General features: G+C 38.3%; 1 protein-coding gene across 1 annotated transcript; it reads left to right on the top strand.

The window, feature by feature from the left end:
* The first annotated feature begins 17,249 nt into the window (after positions 1–17,249).
* Positions 17,250–23,005, top strand: mep1bb (meprin A subunit beta b). The gene is made up of 14 exons (XM_044368933.1): positions 17,250–17,367; positions 17,471–17,489; positions 17,603–17,653; positions 17,743–17,786; positions 17,893–17,971; positions 18,544–18,661; positions 18,775–18,953; positions 19,560–19,778; positions 20,067–20,219; positions 20,379–20,594; positions 20,703–21,170; positions 21,291–21,470; positions 21,824–21,965; positions 22,520–23,005. The coding sequence occupies exons 1-14, from the start codon at positions 17,293–17,295 to the stop codon at positions 22,734–22,736; spliced, it is 2,160 nt and encodes a 719-aa protein (XP_044224868.1). The 5' UTR covers positions 17,250–17,292; the 3' UTR covers positions 22,737–23,005.
* Positions 23,006–23,058: the final 53 nt, after the last annotated feature.

Raw genomic sequence — 23,058 nt, 5'->3', positions numbered from 1 at the left:
CTGGAAACAGTTAAGAGTTTTTTTATGAGCAAAATTAGGAATTGGTGTAAATGGTAATATAATAGGTTTTAATCTGTGTATTTAAAGCCACAACATGTAGGTTGTTGGCTGTGAGAGGACACTCATGTAATTGAATTTGCTGTGTGATTGTATTAACCTTTTCCACAGCCTTAGCTGAATGTGATGTACAAAAGACATTGACTGATACATCAACCTGCCTTTAAGCTACCCATGTGCTAACATCATCAACACTTTGTTTCCACATGTTTTCATTCTGCTTCAGCAGCTAAAGGCAGGTAGTGACTGACAGACATAGATCAATAGATGACATGAGGGATCAATAAGGTTTAATAATAGGTGACAGAGAAATGCACCTCAAACACATCCTAATGTGCTATTCCTGTGGTCAGCCGCATTACTGAAATTTTAGTACCCTGAATGGCAGAGGCATTTCAAATTCTGCAAATTATTATTGCCACCAAACCTAACAAGCACTATAAAAACATCCAGTATTCCCACATTCCTGACACATCATGCATTCATCCGTTAAACACAACTTAAACTTTCCAAACCAATGTCAACAACATGCAATGCAGTTCAGTGTGTGTATGCACACAGCTACTTCTCTTTTAGTTGGCTCTGTGTCAGTGTAGCAGACTCTATGACTTGTCTACTCAACCCTTTTCCATTTTCTGTATTTGTATGTATATATCTCTATGTGTATGCATGCTACTGCTCCTCCTCTTCTCTCTCTGTTCACCAGTTGCTCTTTTGGTTGTCTGTCTACACCCTCATCCTTATAAAATTCTGTGAGCATTGCTTTGATAGACACTTCCACTTTTAACATTCATTTCCTCATTTTAAAATAGATGGAACAAAGTAAAAGGATTCAGTGAAACTGTGCACATTATGAAAACTGCTCACCCCTCCTCTGAAGCCTCTACATTATCTGTCCTAATGTTTCATAGTCCTCAAATTCTATGCCGCACTGTAGGTTTGCAACTGTGAAGGTGAGAAATTATACTCGATATTTGATCCACTTGTCACAGTCCAGAGCGTTGTCTTAGAAGTTCTCAAACTGGCTGCTCAGGTGTAATTTTAGGTAATCGTTTTAAAAAAATAAAAAAACACGACTCACTCTGTGCGTAAAGGCGCAAAACTCATCCAGACGCACTGTTACGCACTCTTTATAGTTCCAAGTGAACGCATGCATGTGGTAGGCTACACATCATTGTTTTGGAATAAAATATAATTGTTATAACACACGTAGAAAGCTAAAGAAAGCTATAGCTTTGTTCTGTGAGAGGCAATACGAGACAGCGGGTCAGATCAAACAGACGCGCGTCTCATCGCATCCTTCCACAAAAAAACAAAAACAACACCCTCCGATACCAACTTCTTCAGAACTGATGCATAATAGGTGTGAGGCAGGGTGCAATAGAGCTCACAGCCTCAGCCAGGACTCTTATGATGAATGAACAGATTCTAAGTGATCACCAGAAAGTGAACCTAAAAGGATCGTGATTTTGCTCAAATCATTCGAGGTTGAACACAGTAAGCGAACATAACTGTACACACATTATTGATGTAAGCAAACCTTTTACAGTATCACGAAACATTCATAACTTGGAATCAGTGTTAGTCCAGTGTCCTGTCAATTATTTTGGGAGTAAGTTCTAATCGTACGTTTTGTATTAGCGTTATTGTGCCACGAATCGTGCCTTTAACAACTATCCAAAACTATCCTCTTATGATGTCTTATCACGAAAGAGTCGACAGACATTTAAAAGAAAAGAAAAACAATCACAGCACACAATCAGGGAAGCAGTGACCACCAAATGATCCAACTAATTCCTGTGCGTATTTGCGCAATTCCTCGTTAGGTGAACAGCATCCAATAACATCATATTACATACATACAGAAGCACGTGGTCTTATACGTTTTAACTAATGAGAAATAAAATGTCCTTACCTCGGCCAATAAGTACTGAATAACTTGAACCTGTGTCTCCTGATGTTATGCTTGATCCAATTAAGGTACCAGTAAGTTTCCAGAATTACTTTTCAACCTGTCCAGCACTGGAAATAGGTCGCGCCAAGTGAAGTCTCTCAAATGTGCGTTCCTCTCACAGGAGCTGTCAGAGGGGCAGCGGCTGCAAGGCACCAGAGAGCGCATCACACTCCTATGTGTATTTAAGAAGCTGGAGGCTCCTCTACTGTGCCTGAGCTCTGATCAATTAATGACGTCAATTACAACTGAATTCACACGCTCTCATACACTCATGTAGGTTTTATTATATTTGTTGAGTGTTTGATTTGAATATATAGCGGTGCAAACATCATGTCTAATAGATTAAAATGGCTCCGTAGGCTTACCTAAAAGCATGTTTATTTTGGGTTTCTTATTCTTAAAAAAATAAAGCGTTTAGGCTATTGATCCTGGAGTGTGAGTGCTGCTTGATGAGTACTGTAGGTGCATTATTGATTACAAAATAATGACAAGAATAACAATTTATAGGCCTCTTTGTCTAACATGTAGATCCTACCATATCAGTCTGAAAGATGCAGTAGAGTGACCACTGAAGGTATAGCACCCATACACACAGACACACCCATTCATAAAATGCTACAGATGCTTTGCCATTCACAACGTGCTTTGAATTAAAATAAAACTTTAAGTGTAATCAAGGGTCACGCGTGCTGACAAACAACAACCTGTACGGTCTTCACTAGACGTATGTCCCCATGTCCTACAGTACATGACGTCATTAAAACAACAAACTAGCAGTGGACAGTTCTGCCTGTACATTTGATCCCACTCACTGTAACAACCCAGATCGACCAAGTAAAAAAAAAAAAAAAAACCTTCCCTGTAGGTCCTTATCTGTACTCCCACCTGCTATTTCTGTTATGATTTCTGAAAGGTCAGTGAACATAAACAGTTATTACTAAAGCAAATCTTGATAACCTCACCCCCATCGTTCTCTATCATACTACCTCATACCCTAGGCCTACCTCACATGCTCTTAATTTTACCTTATTGAATGTCCACTCCTTGACTAATAAATCATTGATGGTCAGAAAAAAATAGTGAGGATAATGAGCTTGATGCAAATAGACTAGATACAAATATTTTCTTCACACTGTGTGAGGCATCACCCCCAAATTATAACTTCCTGTGCACTGCAAGGCAAGGCAAATGAAGTGGGGGAGTAGCAGCCATTTTCTCCGCTTCTCTAAACAAGTCTTACTGGGAGAGTACCAGAGTTTTGAATATCTTGCTGTCAATCTACAGTGTGACATGTCAGTAATGCTTCTGATAATGTCCTGACCACCTAAATACAACTCTGTGATTTTGCAGATCTGCTATCAAATATCTGTATTGACTACACCCAAGTAGTTATTTCTGGTGATTTCAACATTCACAATGAAAATTCCACAGCGTCCACCACAGTCTATTTTATTGCAGTTGTTTGACTTGACCCAATACGTTATGGAGCCAACTCATCAGCATGGACATATACTTGACCATGTAATTTCTATAGGTACTGATGTCAGAGTGAGCGCTGTCAATGATGTTGCACTGTCAGTCCATTACTGTGTTTTCTACAGTGTACTCTTAGCTGCTGATCAGGCTATCACCAGTAGACATGTCAAGAAACTTCTGTGAAACACCACTGCAAGTATTTTCAAACTCACTTTCTTAGTGTAAAGTCCTCCTTGTTGCCTTCATTTGAAAGCAGCAGTTGTAGTGACCTGTCTGATCGCTTTAATTCCCTTCTGTTAGACAGTATCAATAATGCTGCACCACTAAGATCTAAAAAAATCTGTAGCAAATGTTGAGCCCTGTGGAGAAATGCTGAGATCATAAAGCAGCTCAAAAGAGACTGCCGAAAAGCTGAGAGGAGGTGGAGAAAATAAAAACTGCACGTCAACTGGGACATTTTCAAAAACACCCTCCAGAACAACAGCAGAAGCTTGAAACAGGCCAGAAAAGAATTCCTCTCAAATCTTATCAACACCCACAAAAACAATCCAAAATGCCTCTTCTCAACCATTGATAAACTCATTAGCCCCTCCCCTATTTCCTCTTATACTTTCTCAACCGTCAAATGCAATGAATACACATCATTTTTCAAAGACAAAATTCTCAACATTAGGCGCAACATCCCAATTACAAACTCTGCTGTTAACTATGTAGGCCTACTTCCACCATTGCGAGTTGATGGTCTCAAGCATTTCTCCACCGTAGACTCCAGGGATCTTTCTGATTCAACAAATAAACTTAAGTCTTCTGCCAGCCCCCTTGTTTCCCTTCAGAATTCTTTTTTAAATCTGTTCTTAATTTTTTAACAGATGATGTTTTGTTAGTAGTAAACTGTTCTCTCCAGACTGTTCTCTTTCCCTATTGCATGAAAACTGCTGCTATTAGACCACTTCTAAAAAAGAATAACCAGGACCTAAATGCACTTAGTAACTATAGGCCAATCTCCAATCTCACCTTCCTGAGTGAAATTATTGAGAAGGTAATTTATCAGCACCTGAACAGCTATCTTACAGATAATATGTATAAAAAAATTCCAGTCTTGCTTCTGCATATCTCACAGCACAGAAACTGCTCTTTTAAAAGTTATTAATGAAATGAGGATCAACAGTGACAATAAAAAAAAAAACTCTGTCCTAATACTCTTAGACCTGAGCTCTGCATATGACACAGTGGATCATAGGATCCTACTGGAAAGGCTTAGAGACTGGGTGGGTTTGTGTGGCACGGTTCTCCAGTGGTTTGAATCCTACCTGCATAAGCGGAATTTCATTGTCACACTTGGAGATTTCCACTCCAACAAATTCAAACTAGTGTGTGGAGTCCCGCAGGGCTCCATCCTGGGACCTCTCCTTTTCAACCTTTATATGCTTTCCCTTGACTACATCATCAGCAAACATAACATTAGTTACCATAATTGTGCCAATAACACACCTTTTGACATCTCGCTACCCTCTGATTACTTGCACTGCATAAACTCCCTCGTCAACTGCTTGGAAGAAATTAACCACTGGATGGCTGTTAACTTCCTTCAGCTGAACAGGGAGAAAACTGAAATCTTGGTTGGTGTGCTCTGCAGCCCAGAGGCAGCTGTTCAGTGATTACCTGGAGTCCATATCATTAAAAACAAGTGAACAGATTGAAAACCTATAGGGGTAACCATGGATGGTGAACTCAGTTTTCGGGATCACATCAATGGCATCACCAAGGTTGCCTTTTTCTAACTTAGAAACATTTCCCAAATCAGAGGCTTTCTTTCCCAGTCTGACTCAGAGAAACTCATGCATGCTTTTGTAATGAGCAGGCTGGACAACTGCAATTCTCTGTTTATGGGCCTTCCAAACAAAACGATCCATAGATTATAACTTATCCAGAACACAGCCACACAAGTTCTAACCAGGACAAAAAAATCAGACCACATAATTCCAGTACTCCGAAACCGTCACTGGCTATCTGGCTAAAACTCTCCTCTTGGTTACCAATGCATTTCATAGTCTGCCTCCACAATACATATCAGCCATGCTGTCTGTAAACCATCCCAGCAGATCTCCCAGGTCACAATGTGGAAATCCCCTCCATGTGCCTAGAACACTTTCAAATTCTGGCGAGATAGCATTCAGCATATATGCACCTAAAGAATGTAAGAATGCAGTGTTTGCTTGCAGATCTTAGACTTGCTCCGACACTGTGTTCTTTTAAAAGCAAATTAAAGACCTTCCTTTTCAGTCAAGCATTTTCTTAACTGAACACACCATATCTGTACGTATGTTGTATGTGTGTATGTATGAGTGTATACATGTGCATGTATGCATGGATGTTTTTCATTTATAAGCACATTTCTTGCTGTTTTATTTAGTTTTTATGTAAAGCACTTTGTCTGCTTTTGTATGAGATGGTGCTATACAAACAAAATTTGAACTGAGTTGAATTAATCCTGACTTTGTATAAGGCATAATCAATTCTGTTGTATTAACAAAGTATTTCTGAAAACTCAAAATACAGAAATGATTGAAACTGAAATTCAACTCAAACAAATGAAGCTAAAAATATCAGATGTTAAATGTCATAATGCTGGATCCATTAAATGATATCATGGTGGACCATGATTGGTATTCTGTCAGCAACAATAAACACAGCTGCTGAGAAGAATCAGGAACAAATCAAAACCACAGTGATGACGTTTAAATGAAGAAACAGATATTAAGTGTAAAATTTTGTTATTTTATAAAGAAATAACAGGTGTAATTTTAAATTGCCTAGCATGACAGTAAACTTGTGATTTCAATAAGGTGGCCTTTTAACCTATACCCATATTATTCTTTAAAATGTCCACTAAGTAGCTTTGAAAGTATATTCTTTTCACTCTATTTGACAACACTACAATTTATATTCTGTACATTATCTGCTCATTCCAGCACATCATTTATCGCACTATAGTGGACAGTGACATATTATCTGTAGTTGTGGCTCTGAACATTGGATTTTAAATTTAACAATGACTAAGACTAAAGTGCTGACTGTCAGTTTTAAGGGTGGTGTTCACATCCATATTGTTCACATTAAGTGTAGCATTCATAAACATTTCCATACTTAGTCTTTTAACTTAAAATGCTGGAGCATATTAACATGGCTGCACTGACACCCAGTATAGATACTGTTAAATTAAAGCACCTAAATCTTATAAGCATTATTTCTTGTTAAATGCAATTCCCCGGTGCACAGACAACAAAAAAATGTGTGAATGTCCAAATATCTGTATGCTACACTGTCCATGAGTGAACTATTCAAATCCAGAACTAAATTTTTATGGCTTTTTTTTTTTTTTTTTTTTGGTCATTTTCTGCACATTTCTGCACATAATTCCGCATGAAATACTGTACTTTTAATCTTTCTCCACCTTACAGTTTTTACTGGAATTTAAATTGAAATTCTCTGGCTTTGAGCGATCTTGCTCTACACACATGTATTTGTAATAATGGACTTGGCCAAAGGGCCCACGGGGTTGAAATGGTTAAATCTGAATCTTTATTGTTTCAGTAGTGTGGTTCTATATTGGATGCATGTTCAGGACTGCCAATTTCAGCCTTGTAAACATCCCTTTCAACATAATAAGTTGTCCATTGTGTCAGCAGTGATGTGCTACTTTTAATTACAACTCAACACAAGCGTAAAGGAAATCAATGACAGTGAGTCAGAGGCACATATGGTAGCACTTGAAAATTAATTTTGAATTTGTCTCAGAAAATGCAGAAAGGGAAACAAGCTAGTTTGTCACACCTTGAAAGTAGGGATGAATTATCTTCAAAAGAATTACACACAGTGAAAATATTGCCTTGTATGCCACTTGCTCTCCTTCTTTCTTACATGTGTGAATTCTCACACGCACAGTTACACACACACACATACACGCAGAGAGCAACACACAGATAGAGGCTGGAACAGATTGAGCCAAAGCTCGAGATGAAAGGAGCATTCGAGGTGTAATGGTGTTGTCAAAGAATTAATTGTGATGGCCACAGAGAGTAGAAAGAAATGAATGTCCACGATAAGATAAAGTACAGCATGAACATCAAAGTGGTCTGGTGGGAATATAGAATAAGCATTTAACAGAAACTTTGCCTCATAAGGAAAAGCTGCAGCTCATGACTACAAAGGATGGGTAGAATATTAATTATGCTCTTTACTAAAACTTAACACTTTCTATTGGTTATAAACAGTGTTTATGCACATACAGTGGCCTCTTGTAGGGTTTTATTTATTGTTGCAAAGGACTTTTTGTTAAGAATGTAGAACAACTGACCACAGTATTATAGTTATTAAGATATTTGTGCCATTTCATATGTTAGCATATCACCTGAGAAAAATTACCCTAAAACTATAATCAGGGCAACACCCAGGAATACAGATGTCTAATTGTCTGGATGAAAACATGACATTTTAAATGTTACCAAGGCATTTTTATTCATTTGTTTTATTAAGACTGAGTCTGTATTCATTCATTCAAGTTGCTCCAGCTGTGCATAATATCTTGTGTTTGCAGTAGAGTCCATGTAAAGTCTTTCCCAGAAGAAAATATTCAGATCAATAGACATGCCATATCTGCAACTCCTAGGGTGTTTTGCCTTTTCACATCCATCTTTTATTTGCATACAGCCATGTCAGAATGCAAACATATTGTAGCAGAACATTCAGGTTTGAATGCAGTAGTCTGTCCTCTGGCAAAATAAAATCCTCTCTTAGCACTAAAAGGACAAAAGTCATTGATGTGAAATCAGAAATAAAGTCAGCCTCAGTGTCTAAATGATTTATGTTTTTACTTCTTTATTTCACATCATAGTTATAACACTGTTGCACATAATGCTGTTATATTGTGCAGCTATTCAAATTACGACCCTTATGATCATTAGAACAAGAGTGTGGCTGCAGCTGGATTCCTCCTGTCTTTATTTCATCCTCTACTTTTCTCTGCTCCAGAGTCATTTGAGCCATCGGCAGATCTGCTAAAATAATGGCATTCACATGTTGGAATTCTATAGAATGAGGGTACTTATGAAACACTTACCTGCACTATATTGCTTTGTACATCTATACTTATACACAAGCTATTGTTGTGATGCAGTTCCGACTATCTTTATGTTGTCTTGACTTATGGGAGTGACGGCATTAAAAAAATCAATCAGCATCCTTGAAAAAATTAACAGAATTAAAGGAAGATGTTGTAACACATTTGATTCAGTGCAGATTATAAAAGAAGCAGTTTGTTAAAAAAATGAAAAGTACAATACGAAACAATAGAATAATGACCAAAAGGAATTTTGAATGAAGAAAGAAACTAGAAATCGGGCTTTGAAAACTTTTCTTCAATGGGTAAAAAAGGAAAATAATTCTACAGCAAGATATATCTTTGCACCAGTTTAAAGACTTGAATCCATCTGATTACCATCTCAACAAACACAACCAGCCTTATAACTTTTTATTCTTTGAAAGCAGCCACTGGAGAGCTATTCTTATTGTGTGTGTAACATCTAACTTAATGGTACTTTTTCATGTTTTCTGTTTACAGGTATCAAATTAACCCCCCCCCCCCCCCCATATTCAGAAATATTCAGTACCTATTTCGTCCTTCAAAGATGCTGAAGGTTTCAAAGTACCTTAACAGTTGCTATAGTACTATACAGGCTCAGTCAGCTCTGCTGTTTGTAGCAGTGATAATTGATCATAAAAATTTGAAGGGAGTTTGTTTAAAATTTTAAAACAGAACTAGTTCTTCTTTCTTTTAACATGTATTACATGTATTTCTTCTGGTCTTTCACATCAACATGCATTGTTCTACAGTCCGACATTATAGTATGCCAGATGGTTTGTTGCACAACACCATCTGAGAAGTTGTCCATGGAAGCTGTTGGAAAGGGCAGGCACTTTCAAAAAATACTTGGCAGGCAATTGGATGAACCATCTGTTTATCATCGTCTATCACTGTCTTACCTTGCGAGGCAGCTTGATTTGAGAGATCACAAGATCACAAGATCACGTAGGAATCCTCATAGGACGCTGATTGGTCGAACCACTGGTGGTTCGGACACAAGCGCATAACTTGCCTTGCAAGGTAAATATGTCACTGCATCAACCAAAAACCCAGTAGAGGCCCTAGTCCCCGTCTAGAGGTAGAGGCCCCTGAAGTAACTCCTGTGCAGATAGGGCCCGAGCCCAGTCCAAGGTTACTGTCAGCAGCAACCACTGGGGGATCCATTGGGTGAAAAGGGGCCTCATCAGGGAGCACCGCAAAGCAATTCAAAAGATTAAATGGTGGTCGTGACACAACCTGGTGTTTTCCCTTCTGTTTGTCTTTAATGACCACTTCAGACCAGGCGGTCTGAGGGTTGGGAGTTGCATAGGAGGACATCAGGGGACCCAACCCTAAATCCCATAGGGATTCATGGCTTTGATCTTTCTGGCCTGTGCTCCTGCAACATTGATAAGGCCGGACAACAGAGAGTTGTAACTGAAGATCACGTCTTTACATCACACCATCTTTAGATCTCCTCCCATGTCCAACAGCTCAGATTACAACCAAACTAAGAAACAGTTGAATTTACATATGCTCGACACCACAGCAAATGCATTTTTATGACTTAGCCTATTACTTTCCACCCTCACACATACTCACAGTATCATGGTGTGATTTGCCAAAAATTTCAACAGCTCAGGCAGAGGAGCAACATCAGTATGTGACAGTAGGGCTTGAAGAACAGAGCAAAGTGTGTTTTTGAGCCACAGATTCAATTGTCCCCCCTCCACTCAAAAATGTGTTTTGCTAATCATTCCTTCAGTTGGATGTTTGAGCTTCACTGCGCAGAATGATCTTTGTGCAGAGTTTGACACAAGAAGGCTGTTTTCACATTAGTGAGTTAAAGCCGAGTACCTCCAAAACTGAAACCTACAATGCACATACACTGCAAAAATACTTTTCAGTGAAGTTGGAGGTATCTTGTGTCCAGCAGTTAAACTTTTGAAGTGAAAAATATCTGTATAGTCATAGATTCTGGAATATTTAGAAAGGGAGAAGGGGAAGATGTCCTTTTAAGGATTTTAATGAGATAATTGAAGGAAAAACATTTTTCTAGTGTTTCTAGAGTTGTATATACATCTAGAACATGTCTGGAAGGGATCTTTAAGAAAAATAGTTTCTGAGATGTCCCTTCAGACCTGCTCTCAGTTGACTGGCCAGCACCATTGATTTTCAGTTTCAGTGTCAAATCAGCATTATGTAATTCAATACAAGCAAATGCTTGTTGTTGGACTGAAATTTAAACAGGTTCATAGGTCCCTTGAGCTTCTAACTGTGAAGTTGTGGTACATTATCCCCTCCGTGTTTGCAGGACAATTACTGATAAGCAATCAGTGTTAATAGTAGATCAGTGAATTGTAACATCTGTATTGACCGTGTAATTTGGTGGTAATGGCATGTATACACTGGCATGAGTGTAATGAAGAGAGGGTTGTTGTTATTAGTTTTGGGTGGAGACACCGCATTAAAACTAAATCTGCAGTAGAGACCAATCAAGTAGAGCATCAGTTAATGATGATAAATGTCATAATTGTATTGCAACATTGGATGAACTTTCCATCATGTAGCCACAGTACACCATTCATTACTTAAAGTTCGATATCCTGTGCACATACACACTTATAGTAGCATAAGTAGATTCAAGTGCTACATTCTTTTTAAATGGAATTAATTGCCTACAGCTCTCAACTAGATTCTTACATTGCCCTTGGAGATTTTTTAAGCATTACTATGTGATGTTTTTATGACTCTTGTAGTTGTTTTTATTAATTCTCTTAGTTGCTTGATTGTTGGTTGGTTGAATTTATATATGCATTCCTAAACTTATTTATTTCCAAAATAATATAGTTGTACCGTGTTCCATTTCAAGACAGACACTGTACAATTAAACAAGGAAGAGCTAAAATGAATCAACAATAATCCATCTCCAGAGCAGCTGTCACATGTATACTGAAACAATTTATGAAGTATTTTGTGCTGGCCTTACACCCTTCTTTGATTTTGCAGGTGTATTAACAGTGTTAATGTTGCCACTAGTGTATTGGCTGAGGTTATGCAAAGCTGTCTTTAAAAGATGGGATTTTGTCAAGTGACATTTAATGTATAGATTTTAAGTTTGTTTTGCTGCTATACCTGTTCATCCATGACTTAGTTATGGTTGCATAGTTATGATGATTCATCATGAATGAACTAAGGACTAATTCTGTATACCACTAATGATGGCTAAAGGTAGATCAACCAGGTAGCACTCTAGAAAAGGGGATTGGCAAGAATCGTGCATTTATTAGTATTATGATTATGATGATGATGATGATGATTATTATTATTCATGAAGGTTTCATCTAGATCCACCTTCTGACAGACTTCTGGAGATCTCTCTGAACCATGGATATGGTCTGGATGCTGGTGGAGGTGGTGAGGAGGGGGGCGAAACAGCTACAGACAGGTAAGACATACATGAGGAAAAAAAAAGACTGCACTGTTTGTGCAGTCCTTTCATTAATCCATTTACTTTTAGTAATTTAACCTTAAATGAAGGATTCTATCAAGTTACTAGTTACCCCAAACAGTAACTCGAGCACCCAAATGCCTCCTCCCCATTACTGCATACTATGCGAGTAGTTCTAATCTATATGTAAATTAGAAAATATGAATGCAGAGACAGATATGTGCAGATACATGCATCCTCTGATCATGAGATCAATGGAAAGAGTGAGCCTGTTATTAATGCACTGATGGAGGGGTTGAAGCCTTGCTGTGCTGAAACCACTCGCAGCAGGAACAATCTGCGAGAGAACAGCTGGTATTACCAAACATGAATCCATCGCCTGTAAATACTGGGAATATTCACACACAGATCACATTTTTTCATTTTTAACTTTTTCTAAAAGTGTAAGCAAGTTTATAGAGAGTGGAAGGAGGTAACATAAGAACTGCAAGTGGTATTATGGATATATTATATATATTGTATATGTATTAATATGGTTATACAGCAGCCTGTCTTTAATGTGCTGCTTGTTTAATAATAAGCAACACTTTACAGCTTTTCCTTTTGTCAGCGTTCTCTCATGGGAATATTCTCACATCCATGTCTCTACTGCAGTTTTATAGACGTGTAAGCTTCATTCTTCAGTGTTTTTCTACACCCTGTGTGTACCTGTGCTCATGTGCAAGTTTAATTAAGTATGACACAGGATTGGCACATAAAACATTTGTTGATTTCCACAGCACTTACAGCGGATGTGTGAGTGAATTTGTATGAAAGGAATGCCTGCACACATGACTGCACGAGTAATCCATCAATGCACATACACACACAAACACACACATACGAACTATTCCAGGTATAAACAAGTGGTTCATGGTCGGCATCATAACTCCTAAACTATGGCTTATGTAAATTATTTTAATTTTATTTTAATTATTTATATTCATGTTGAATGTAGTTCTTTGTCCTTGAAACTGTGCTTTTAAATTTTATTTGCAGGCTACCTGTATCTACAGGAACTGATGTCATTTGCAGTTAATGTCCGGTCATGTGGATTTTGTGCTTTAGGTGCATCATCAAATTTAGTTTTTACACAATTTAAATGCTTAGGTATAGAAATACTGTACCTTAGGAAGTTGGATATTTAAAGTCCCCCTCCACTCAAAAATATGTTTTTCTTCTTGTTACTTCAGTTGGATGTTTGAGCCTCACTGTGCAGAATGATGTATGTGCAGAGTTTGACACTGGAAGGCTGGTTTCACATTCATCTGCTAAGGCATGTACCTACAAGCATGATTTGTGACATCACAACTAGTTTAGATCCAATTGTGGTCCAGTATGCAACTAACACAAGTGAGATGTGGAAACTTGAAACCTCCAGCACACATGCACTGAGAATGGGCTTTTAAGTGAAGTAGCAGACATCTTTTGGCTAGTAGTTCAACTTTTGAAATGAACAACATTTACATATTCATTGATTCTTCCATTTTTAATGAAGGAGAAGGAGAAGATGTAATTTTAAGGATTTTAATAAGGCAACTTAACTTTTTTGTGTGAAAAAAACATATTAGAAATTATTTTTCTATGTAGAGCATTTTATATACATCTTGAAACATGTCTGGAGGGGATCTTTAAATATTTGGAATCACCCTGACATGAAATCCCTGTGATCCAAATGGGTTGCACCTGCGACTGCTGAATAATATGAATATACTCCATATTCTGGGTGTTTCACAACAAAGGAATAAACTCCTGTAGAAATAAAGATCAATGATAATGATAATAATAATAATAATAATAAGAAGAAGAAGAAGAAGAAGAAGAAGAAGAAGAAGAAGAAGAAGAAGAAGAAGAAGAAGAAGAATAGAGAGGGACCTATAGCAAAACAGTAAACACTCTCTAATTAACCACTCATTCTCTTCTTACTAATGTTTTACAGATACCATGTCTAGAACCATAACTAAATTAAAATGTATTGTTCAAAAATGTTCCACCTCTTTATACTAAAGATGATTCAGCACCTAGCAGTAACTTATGAGGCTTGTAGGTATAGAGATTGTTGCTTAAGTGGCCACAGTTTCCTATTCTATATACCAGCTATAAATATGTTGGGGCTTTCCAGTGGAAACCAAATGAGATCAAGTATCAAGATCAAAGTGAAATGGCTTACCTAACCCATAGCCATAGCTTGTGAAAACCTAGACACACACACACACACACACACACACACACACATACATGCATATGACATACTATATATATATAATTAAGTAAGTAAGTAAATTTTTATTATAATTATTTTGTACTGTCCAAATATTTTCACAAATTGTATTTTGATGCTTTGGTAACATTGTTCTCAAAACTTTCATGCTAGTAAAGCCCATTGAATTGAACTGAATTGTAATTATTTAGTAATGAATGAAGATGGAACTTAGAAGATGCATAAGTGCATCCACTAGACAAATCACAAGAAATTGTGTCTTTTCAGTGTGCTCCGGGGAAGATGAGAGATAACCACATAAAGGCAGACACAAAACTGTCTGTACAGCTTAGTACAGACACCACGCACATGAGTGAGAACACACAAGCCCTTACTACACAACCCAGAAGAGTCACTTATCAACATAATGTACAATAGAAGGTATTGCATTACCTGCGGATTAAACCTTCCAAATGTTTGGGGCATAACATGTTCTCTATGGTTCCATTCCAGTACTCTGTATTCATTTTTTTAAATTTTGCATACGGTAAAATGTCTTGCAGGTGTATAATACTCATTATCTCATAGCTGCATGTGGTCAGTCACAGGAAAAATATGACCAGATCTTGAACTGCATCAGTTCAGCTCCATTAGTTTAATCTATTCCATGAACCCATTTTTAAGTAATATAAAGCAGAGCCCAAGAAATATCAATAAGTAATCACCAACAGCTAAAATATGACACTGCCAAACCACCCAGGATTTGACAGCCGTGCATGATTGTTCCCTCTGCTGCGTCCTAGTTCCACTATAATCAAGGGCACAATGAATTGCAGCTTCATATACAAAAGCTTTACTGTAAGAAACAACTCCTCAGTAATTAATTTAAGGTTTATTTTATGAGACTCACATGATGGATCACCAGCCATTTCTTGAGATTCTTAAAAAAATATATATATATTGATATAATCTTCATGGAGAAGACACAAGTTTGTCTATGACTCAGATAAGACTCCAGTTTTCACTACCTACTGGAGTGCTTTATGGTTTTATGTGGAGCAGTTGCCATACCACACTGAGATGCAGTTTGTGAGGCTCTCAATAGTACAGCAGTAGAAGTCCCTCAGTATTCTGGGACACAGGTGAGCTTTTTTAGGTTCTGTAGGAGGTTTTTTATCAGGATGGAGGAGTTTAGGCATCAGGTGAGATCATCTGAGATATGGATGCCAAGGAATTTGAAGCTTGACAGCTGCTCTATTACAGCTCCATTGATCTAGATGGTGGTGTGTGCATGGCTCCCAGCCCACCTGAACCCCACAATGATCTCCTTGGTCTTCTGGGTGTAAAGCACCAGGTTGTTGTCGGCACACCATGCAGCCAGGTACTGAACCTCCTCCCTGTAGGCCCTCTCATCATCACCTCTGATTAGGCCTACCACCGTGGTGTCATCTGCAAACTTGACTATGGTGTTTGAGCCATAGACAGGAACACAGTCATGGGTAAACAGAAAATACAGAAGAGGGCTCAGTACGTATTCAGGGTGATATTGGAGGAGGAGATAGTGTAACTTAACATAGTGGGGTCTGTTAGTCAGAAAGTCCAGATTCCAGTTGCAGAGGGATGTGCTGATACCAAGCTGGCTCAGCTTGGGATCAGCTAGGAGTGGATCACAGTATTAAATGCTGAACTGAAGTCCATGAACAGCATTATGTATGAATTGTGATTATACAGGTGGCTCAGGGAAGAGTGGAGTGCTGTGGAGTATGTCATGGCATGCATGTAGATAATGCCAACAACAATTTTCAAGGCAAAACACCAGGATCCTTTGTATGTATGGGCAATTGTCAATATGCTTCTTTGTTCAATTGTTGAATTCTGGAGTCAGTGCGGTGATAAGTGTGACTGTTTGATGTAATCCTTTTGTATTTCATTCTGTCTTGCAGCTTTGTGCAATCAGTGTAGCACAAAGCAGCTTCAATACAAGGCCATACAGTAGTTGCATTTATGTTATTTTCAGTCTTTTTTTCACAATCTTCGACCACTAAGCTGGAACTGTTGGGAGGGCAGAGCACAGTGTATAGGAAATTTACAAATCCAGCATTTTTTGGGGGAATGATAGACCACGTAGGCTATACACAGCAGCCATTTCCAAAATGTCCATGAAGCACTGATATGAGGAAGTCCAAGGTAATGATTATCCAGGATAAGGATAAACTAAACTAAATTATAGTGTAATGAGCTTTGAACTACTTGAAGAGCCTCAAGAATAATACATAACTGCCCAAGTGCCTCAAGAGTTAACATTACAGCAAAGAAACAGCCTACAGAAATGGCATTGATTCATTTTTGATCAATAAAATTGGTAGTTTGGCTACAAACATTCAAAGCATCACTGTTACTTTCTGATGAATAAAGGCATATAGGACAGGGATCTATAGCAGTAAACATAATGTTTTTGTCAGTAATTCATTGTTTTGTTGTAGATATTGAAGGCCTGAAGTCTTAAACATTATTCAAATTGTAGTATTTGAAAATGTGTGTGGCATTGTGGATTGGGCTTATACAGTATGCGTTTGTGGTGTCTTGTGAAAGGTAAAGGTTAATAAAAACAAAGCATTATGATTTGAAAATGTTAAGGTGTCTTGTTGGAAATTGATCTTATTGATACAGTGCATTGCTACCTTCTCATTTGCCAGAGTTTTTGGCAATAAAGTAAGTTATATGACTGTTTTGCTGCCCTCTGGCTTGCTGCTTCACTACTTGTCTGCAGCCAATCTGCAAATGTGTAAAGATTTGTCAACAGATAGCAGAATAGATTAAAGTTGCAGTATAACTTGGACCCTTTACAGCTCTGTTACTTATTCACTTGTGATTCACGTGTATTTTATTTTATTCCCAGCATGCACTTCTCTCTAATTTTCTTCTTTCCAAGTGTCTGTCAGAGCTCAGTACCTGACACTTGCAGCGTCCCTTGCAGAGGGACTTTTTAAGACATGGCAGGAAGAAAACCTACAGGTTTATTTGCTCTTCACATTGTGTGTTTCCTCTGTGGTGCTACACTGTGTTTGGTAAGAGAGGGGTTTGTCTTGATACTGTGGTATGATAAATAGAAACTTGATATATTACTGTTACAAATCAATAAAATTTACATTTTAATTCTTTTTTGTTTAGCCCACAACAAAAGTATCAGGTAGGTGTTTTATTTTCAAACCAGCAAGACAGAACATATTTATTATTATTGTCACTTTTTTGTTACTTTCTTGGTGAGTTTTCGTACATTTCTTTTCATATGTACTTTTGCAGACTACGATGTGGACGGTGGACGAGACCTTGACATTTTTGATATCAATGAAGGTATGCAAAAAGAAGAAAAACTTTTTTTTTTCTTTTAGGTCTTCAGATTATTATTGTAAACCAATTTTCTTTGTGCCTGGTCTCCACAGAAGCAGGGCTGAATCTTGTAGAGGGGGACATTGTGATTGATGAGGTATGTTATTTAATTGCTTTTAATTGTCACCATTGAATTTTGTGAAGAAAGCTTAACCTTGACTCATTACTTCTGTCTTTTTGATTGCTTTTATTGACCGCTACAGAGGCAAACTCGAAATTCCCTAATAGGTGATGAGTACAGGTGGCCAAAGACAATCCCATACTTCATGCAAGATGACTTAGGTAAGAGTGTCTGTTAGAACATTTGAGGGGGTGGCTGTTTTTCTTTGCTGCAAAGAAAAACAGCCTTTTCTTCAATTACAGTAGCCAACATCAAAAATACTCTCAGTCTACAGTTTAGAACTGTATTTGAACGCTGCATGGTGTATGCAGCACTGTATATTTAATGTTTGGCCATTTACAACCAAGGCAGTGAGTAAAACATGTGTCTTATGGAAGTAGATGCAATCTTGAACCTTAAAAGCTTGAATAATTTGACCAAAGCACTTTTAATGAATTTACACAGCATTATGGTCAAGGCAGATGGCTGCCCACCTGGAGTCAGGTTCTGCTTGAGGTATCTTCCCGTTAAAGGGGAGTTTTTCCTTGCTGCTGTCACCAAGTGCTTGCTCATTGGAGAATGTTGGGTCTCTGTAAATAAAAGAGTACAGTCTAGACCTGCTCTATGTGAAAAGTTCCCTGTGATTTGGCTCAAGGCTATATAAATAAATTGACTTGAAATGGACTTGATCATAAAAAGGAATTTGGAAGACACATGTTTCATCTTTAACAGAATTGATTTATCATTGCTGCAGAGATCAATGCAAAAGGTGTGATTCTGAAGGCCTTTGAGCAGTACCGGCTCAAGACCTGCATTGACTTCAAGCCTTGGAATGGAGAAGCAAACTACATTTCCATCTTTAAAGGGGGCGGGTAAGGCAAATATAACCCTTGTTCATTTATTTTTCAAATTATTACAACACAGACCAAAAAGACATTGTGGAGTCTATGTGATGTTCATAAAAGCCTTGTTATTTTTCCAAAAGCTGTTTCTCCTCTGTGGGTAATCAGCAAGTTGGGGCGCAGAGATTGTCAATAGGGAGAAACTGTGACCGCATCGCCACCATTGAACATGAGTTCCTTCATGCTCTGGGTTTCTGGCATGAGCAGTCCAGGGCGGACCGCGATGATTATGTCAAAATCATGTGGGACCGCATCTCAGAGGGTATTGAACCTCTCACTGCTACTCTGACAACTAAATTATAATTAAGTTAAACACTTCTCGTTCATGCTCACACATAACATTTATTCTTTTATGACATGCCTGCTTCATGACTTCTATTTGAATGTTTATGTATCTAGCACACTGATCACAATTTTCTTAGATTGAGAAGGAATGTAAAGTAGATTTTATACATTATACATATACAAGCTTTTCACAAAAATTTACATTCTAATGAAATAGAAAAATCACTTCATTCCATGCAATGTTCAGGCAGTTTGTTATGGAGGACTTGAAGGAATGCACTTCATGCAGCAGTTGGTTTATTGCTTGTGTGATAAGCATTTACATGTGTTGTTTTCCTTTCCTGATAAGCAAAAGACATTATCAACACACTGAGGAATATAACACTGTGTATCATAGCTAATCATCAAATCATTAATCAATCATTTTAAGTAATTAAAGCACAAAGTACTTTGATATGTCAGCAGTCTTTACACATGTGTCAGCTGTTGATAAGCAACCAGGTGCAATGTTTTTATTACGTCTGAAATCTAAATCCATATTTAGAGTATGGAGATAATACATGAATAAATGTCTGATCTACAGGTAAAGAACACAACTTTAACACCTACGATGACACCACCTCCAGCTCTTTGGGCGTACCCTATGACTATGGCTCCATGATGCACTACAGTAAAAATGCCTTCCGTAACGGCACAGAGCCCACCATCATCACCAAGATCCCTGCGTTCAGTGATGTCATTGGCCAGCGTATGGAATTCAGTGACAGTGATCTGCTCAAGCTCAGTCGCCTCTATAACTGCAGTAAGAACCAACAAACCAATTGTCTTTATTGTCAGTAATAGAAGTGTTGGGTCTGCTTCAACCAACGTTTCCCACTGTTGGCTTGATTAATTCTGAGTTTTATTTCACCTAATTCTAATTAATAATGTAGATGTCAGCTGTCAAAGAGATTTGACATTTGACAAAAAATGGATGAATAAGCAAAACATTTAAAAATTTTAAAAATTATGTAATCCATTTATCCATTTATCCAATCCATTTATTGCAGTTCAAAGTCCAATGTGTGTGTGTTTATGAAATGTCTTCTAGCCAAGAGCTCCACGTTCCTGGACTCATGTGACTTTGAACGTGAGAACATCTGTGGTATGATCCAGGGTCAAGGGGATGAGGCTGATTGGGTCAGACTTGCCAAAGCTGCTGGAGGGCCCAACACTGACTACTCCAACATGGGCAAATGCACTGGTGAGGATTACCATGCAGGAATACACATAACATGTGGTGCAGATACATATCTCTTCAATAAACATTGCTATTAGATAGAATGGTCTGTATTATCACACACTGTGCAAAGTGCCTTGAAGAAATGCTTAGGTGTTGACATTATGGCATTTGTATCTTTAGGCTCAGGGTATTTCATGCACTTCAGCACGGGTACAGCCAACATTGGAGATACAGCTCTGCTTGAGAGCAGGCTCCTTTACCCCAAAAGAGGTTACCAGTGTTTGCAGTTCTTTTACTACAACAGCGGCGGCCCCAGCGACACACTGAAGATCCTTGTCCGAGAGTATGACCAAGCTAACCCCACCGGAAAACTGCGCCTTATAAAGACCATAGATGGTGACTATTACTAAATGTTATTACGGCTCAAAATGTACTATTACAATCTGACCATCATGTTCATACTGTTCAATAAATTCCATGTTTTTACCTTATGTGCTGTAACAGGATCCCCTAAGGAAGAGTGGCAACTTCACCACGTGAGTCTGGACATCAAAACAAAATTCCGCGTTGTCTTTCAAGGAACTAAGGAGGGCTCTGGGCCCTCTGAAGGGGGGCTGTCCCTGGATGACATTAACCTCTCTGAGACCACCTGTCCAGAGTTTATATGGCGAGTGAAAAACTTCAGTCATGTTATGGAAACCACCCCACCAAATACACCTATCTTCAGCCCCCCATTCACCTCTAAGGAGAATTACACCTTCCAGATGTCGCTGTACCCCAGTGGTAAGGCAGGCTATCCTGGTGAGTTGTCAGCCTTTGCTCATCTGGTGGCCCGTGAAGGGGACACTGGGCAGAAATGGCCATGTCCCTGGAAACAGATGACCATGATGCTCATGGACCAGCACCCGCACATCCAAAAGCGTATGTCCAACCAGCGCAGTGTCACCACTGACCCCAACATGAAGGCAACAGGTGTGGCTATTTTCAGTGTGAAAAAGATGATTTAAATTAATTGATATTTATGTAAAAACATTTCACATATCTACATATTGTATTTGCTCTAATACTGTATTTATACACCCTTTTAAACAGACTCTGAGATATTTTTCTGGGATGACCCTCGCAAGGTGGGTGTTGAGGTCACAGATGCAGATGGGTCTAAGTATTTCCGAGGGCCAGGCGCCGGCACAGCAGTGTATCTCACCCACCTCAGAGCCAAGAGCAGGGATTTTATCAAGGGAGGGGATGCCATCTTTCTCCTCACCATGGAGGGTAAAAACACCAGATTACAGTTTACACTCAGTAGATTTCTAAATAAACGCTGTCAATGTGTACAAAGATACTACATAAGTCATAATTTATATTATAAATGTACGTATTTTATATTATGACATCCATCCTGTCATACATTATATCAATCACTTCATTCATTAGTATGCTGCATACTCATCTCTCCCACTCGTGCACAGCATTTGTAGGATCATGTATACCAGTGATGCATGATTAGATCTGTGATTTATGTACCCACTAGAGTCAATCATGCGATCCAATCATGCCTGTTTATTTCATGTTCATCCATGCTCCTCCACAATTAACTGGCCTCTCCTTGTGCTGTCCCTCTTTAGATGTGGCCCATCTGACTGTGAGCCAGCCTCTGCCTTCCACAACCCTGCAACCTGCCACCACCTCACCCCATGATGCCTGCTCTAACATACAATGTCTGAATGATGGAGTGTGCGTGGTGGATGAAGGGAAGGCTTCTTGCAGGTGAGGGCTTTTTTGAACACACTCACTAAAATGTGAATGTACCACTTTGCAAGCCCTTAATGATCCCGGCTGACTTTTCAAAATCAAAAAAGAGCGACCCAAATTTTCACAACCTTGTATCCTTGTGTGATGGTTTGACATTTGGGGAATTACACATATTAGATTTTTTGCTGAAAGTTAGATGAGAAGATTGATACCACTCTCAGACATTTTCATGATCATCTCTACAAAAAAATAAATAAAGAAAAAGGCCTAATAATTCCCAAATATTTGAACTATTCCTTTAAGAGCCTGGATTAATTATTTGAAAAAAGTATGCTTTTGCAGGCGGGTATATCAAATATTTGATGTTCAGTGTCTGAGAACCACACTTCATCTAAATAAAGCCTACTGAATCAGTTCAGTAGTGAATCATCTTGTCCCATTTGGTTAAGTTCCTCTCATATTTACCTTCTACCAATTTTCCATCACAATCTATGGACACTCTCTAAGAACACTGGGAATACCGTCAAGTCAGATTTTTCCCTCTCATCTTTTCTTTCTCTGCTCTCCAGGTGTGCGGTGGGTGATGACTGGTGGTACTATGGGGACAGCTGTCAGCATAAGGGGTCCGACATGGACAAAACCACCCTTGCACTTGCCTCCTCTCTGTCTGTACTGGGAGTCATGCTGGTGATTACAGTGGTCAGTGTCGTCTGTTTGAAGAAGAAGTATAAGAAACGCAGTGATGACATAAGTCATGTCATAGAAAACATAAACTCTAAACTCTGAACTTTCCAATGACAATTTTGGAAACAGAAGAAAACAGCAAAAAAGAAAATCTGACTTTAAGTAAAATAAATCAGAATTCATCAACTGTATGTTTATGCTAAAAATTGTGTAAATCAGGCTTTGGAGTTATAGAATTAAGGTTTTTAACCCCAATGTCCAAAGGTAATGACATGACATTATGATAGATTGCCCCCTTCTGGTCATTCAATGTAATAACACCAAAGCAATGTAAGAATATTATTATGTTAAATAAATTATTTTGAACTTAAGTTTTCAGTGAATGTTTTCATATAAAATCTAAACTGCACAAACATAAAACTTT

This window comes from Thunnus albacares, chromosome 12 (genome assembly GCF_914725855.1).
Source record: "Thunnus albacares chromosome 12, fThuAlb1.1, whole genome shotgun sequence".
Classification (NCBI taxonomy): domain Eukaryota; kingdom Metazoa; phylum Chordata; class Actinopteri; order Scombriformes; family Scombridae; genus Thunnus; species Thunnus albacares.
This window is presented reverse-complemented; position numbering and strand designations above follow the sequence as displayed.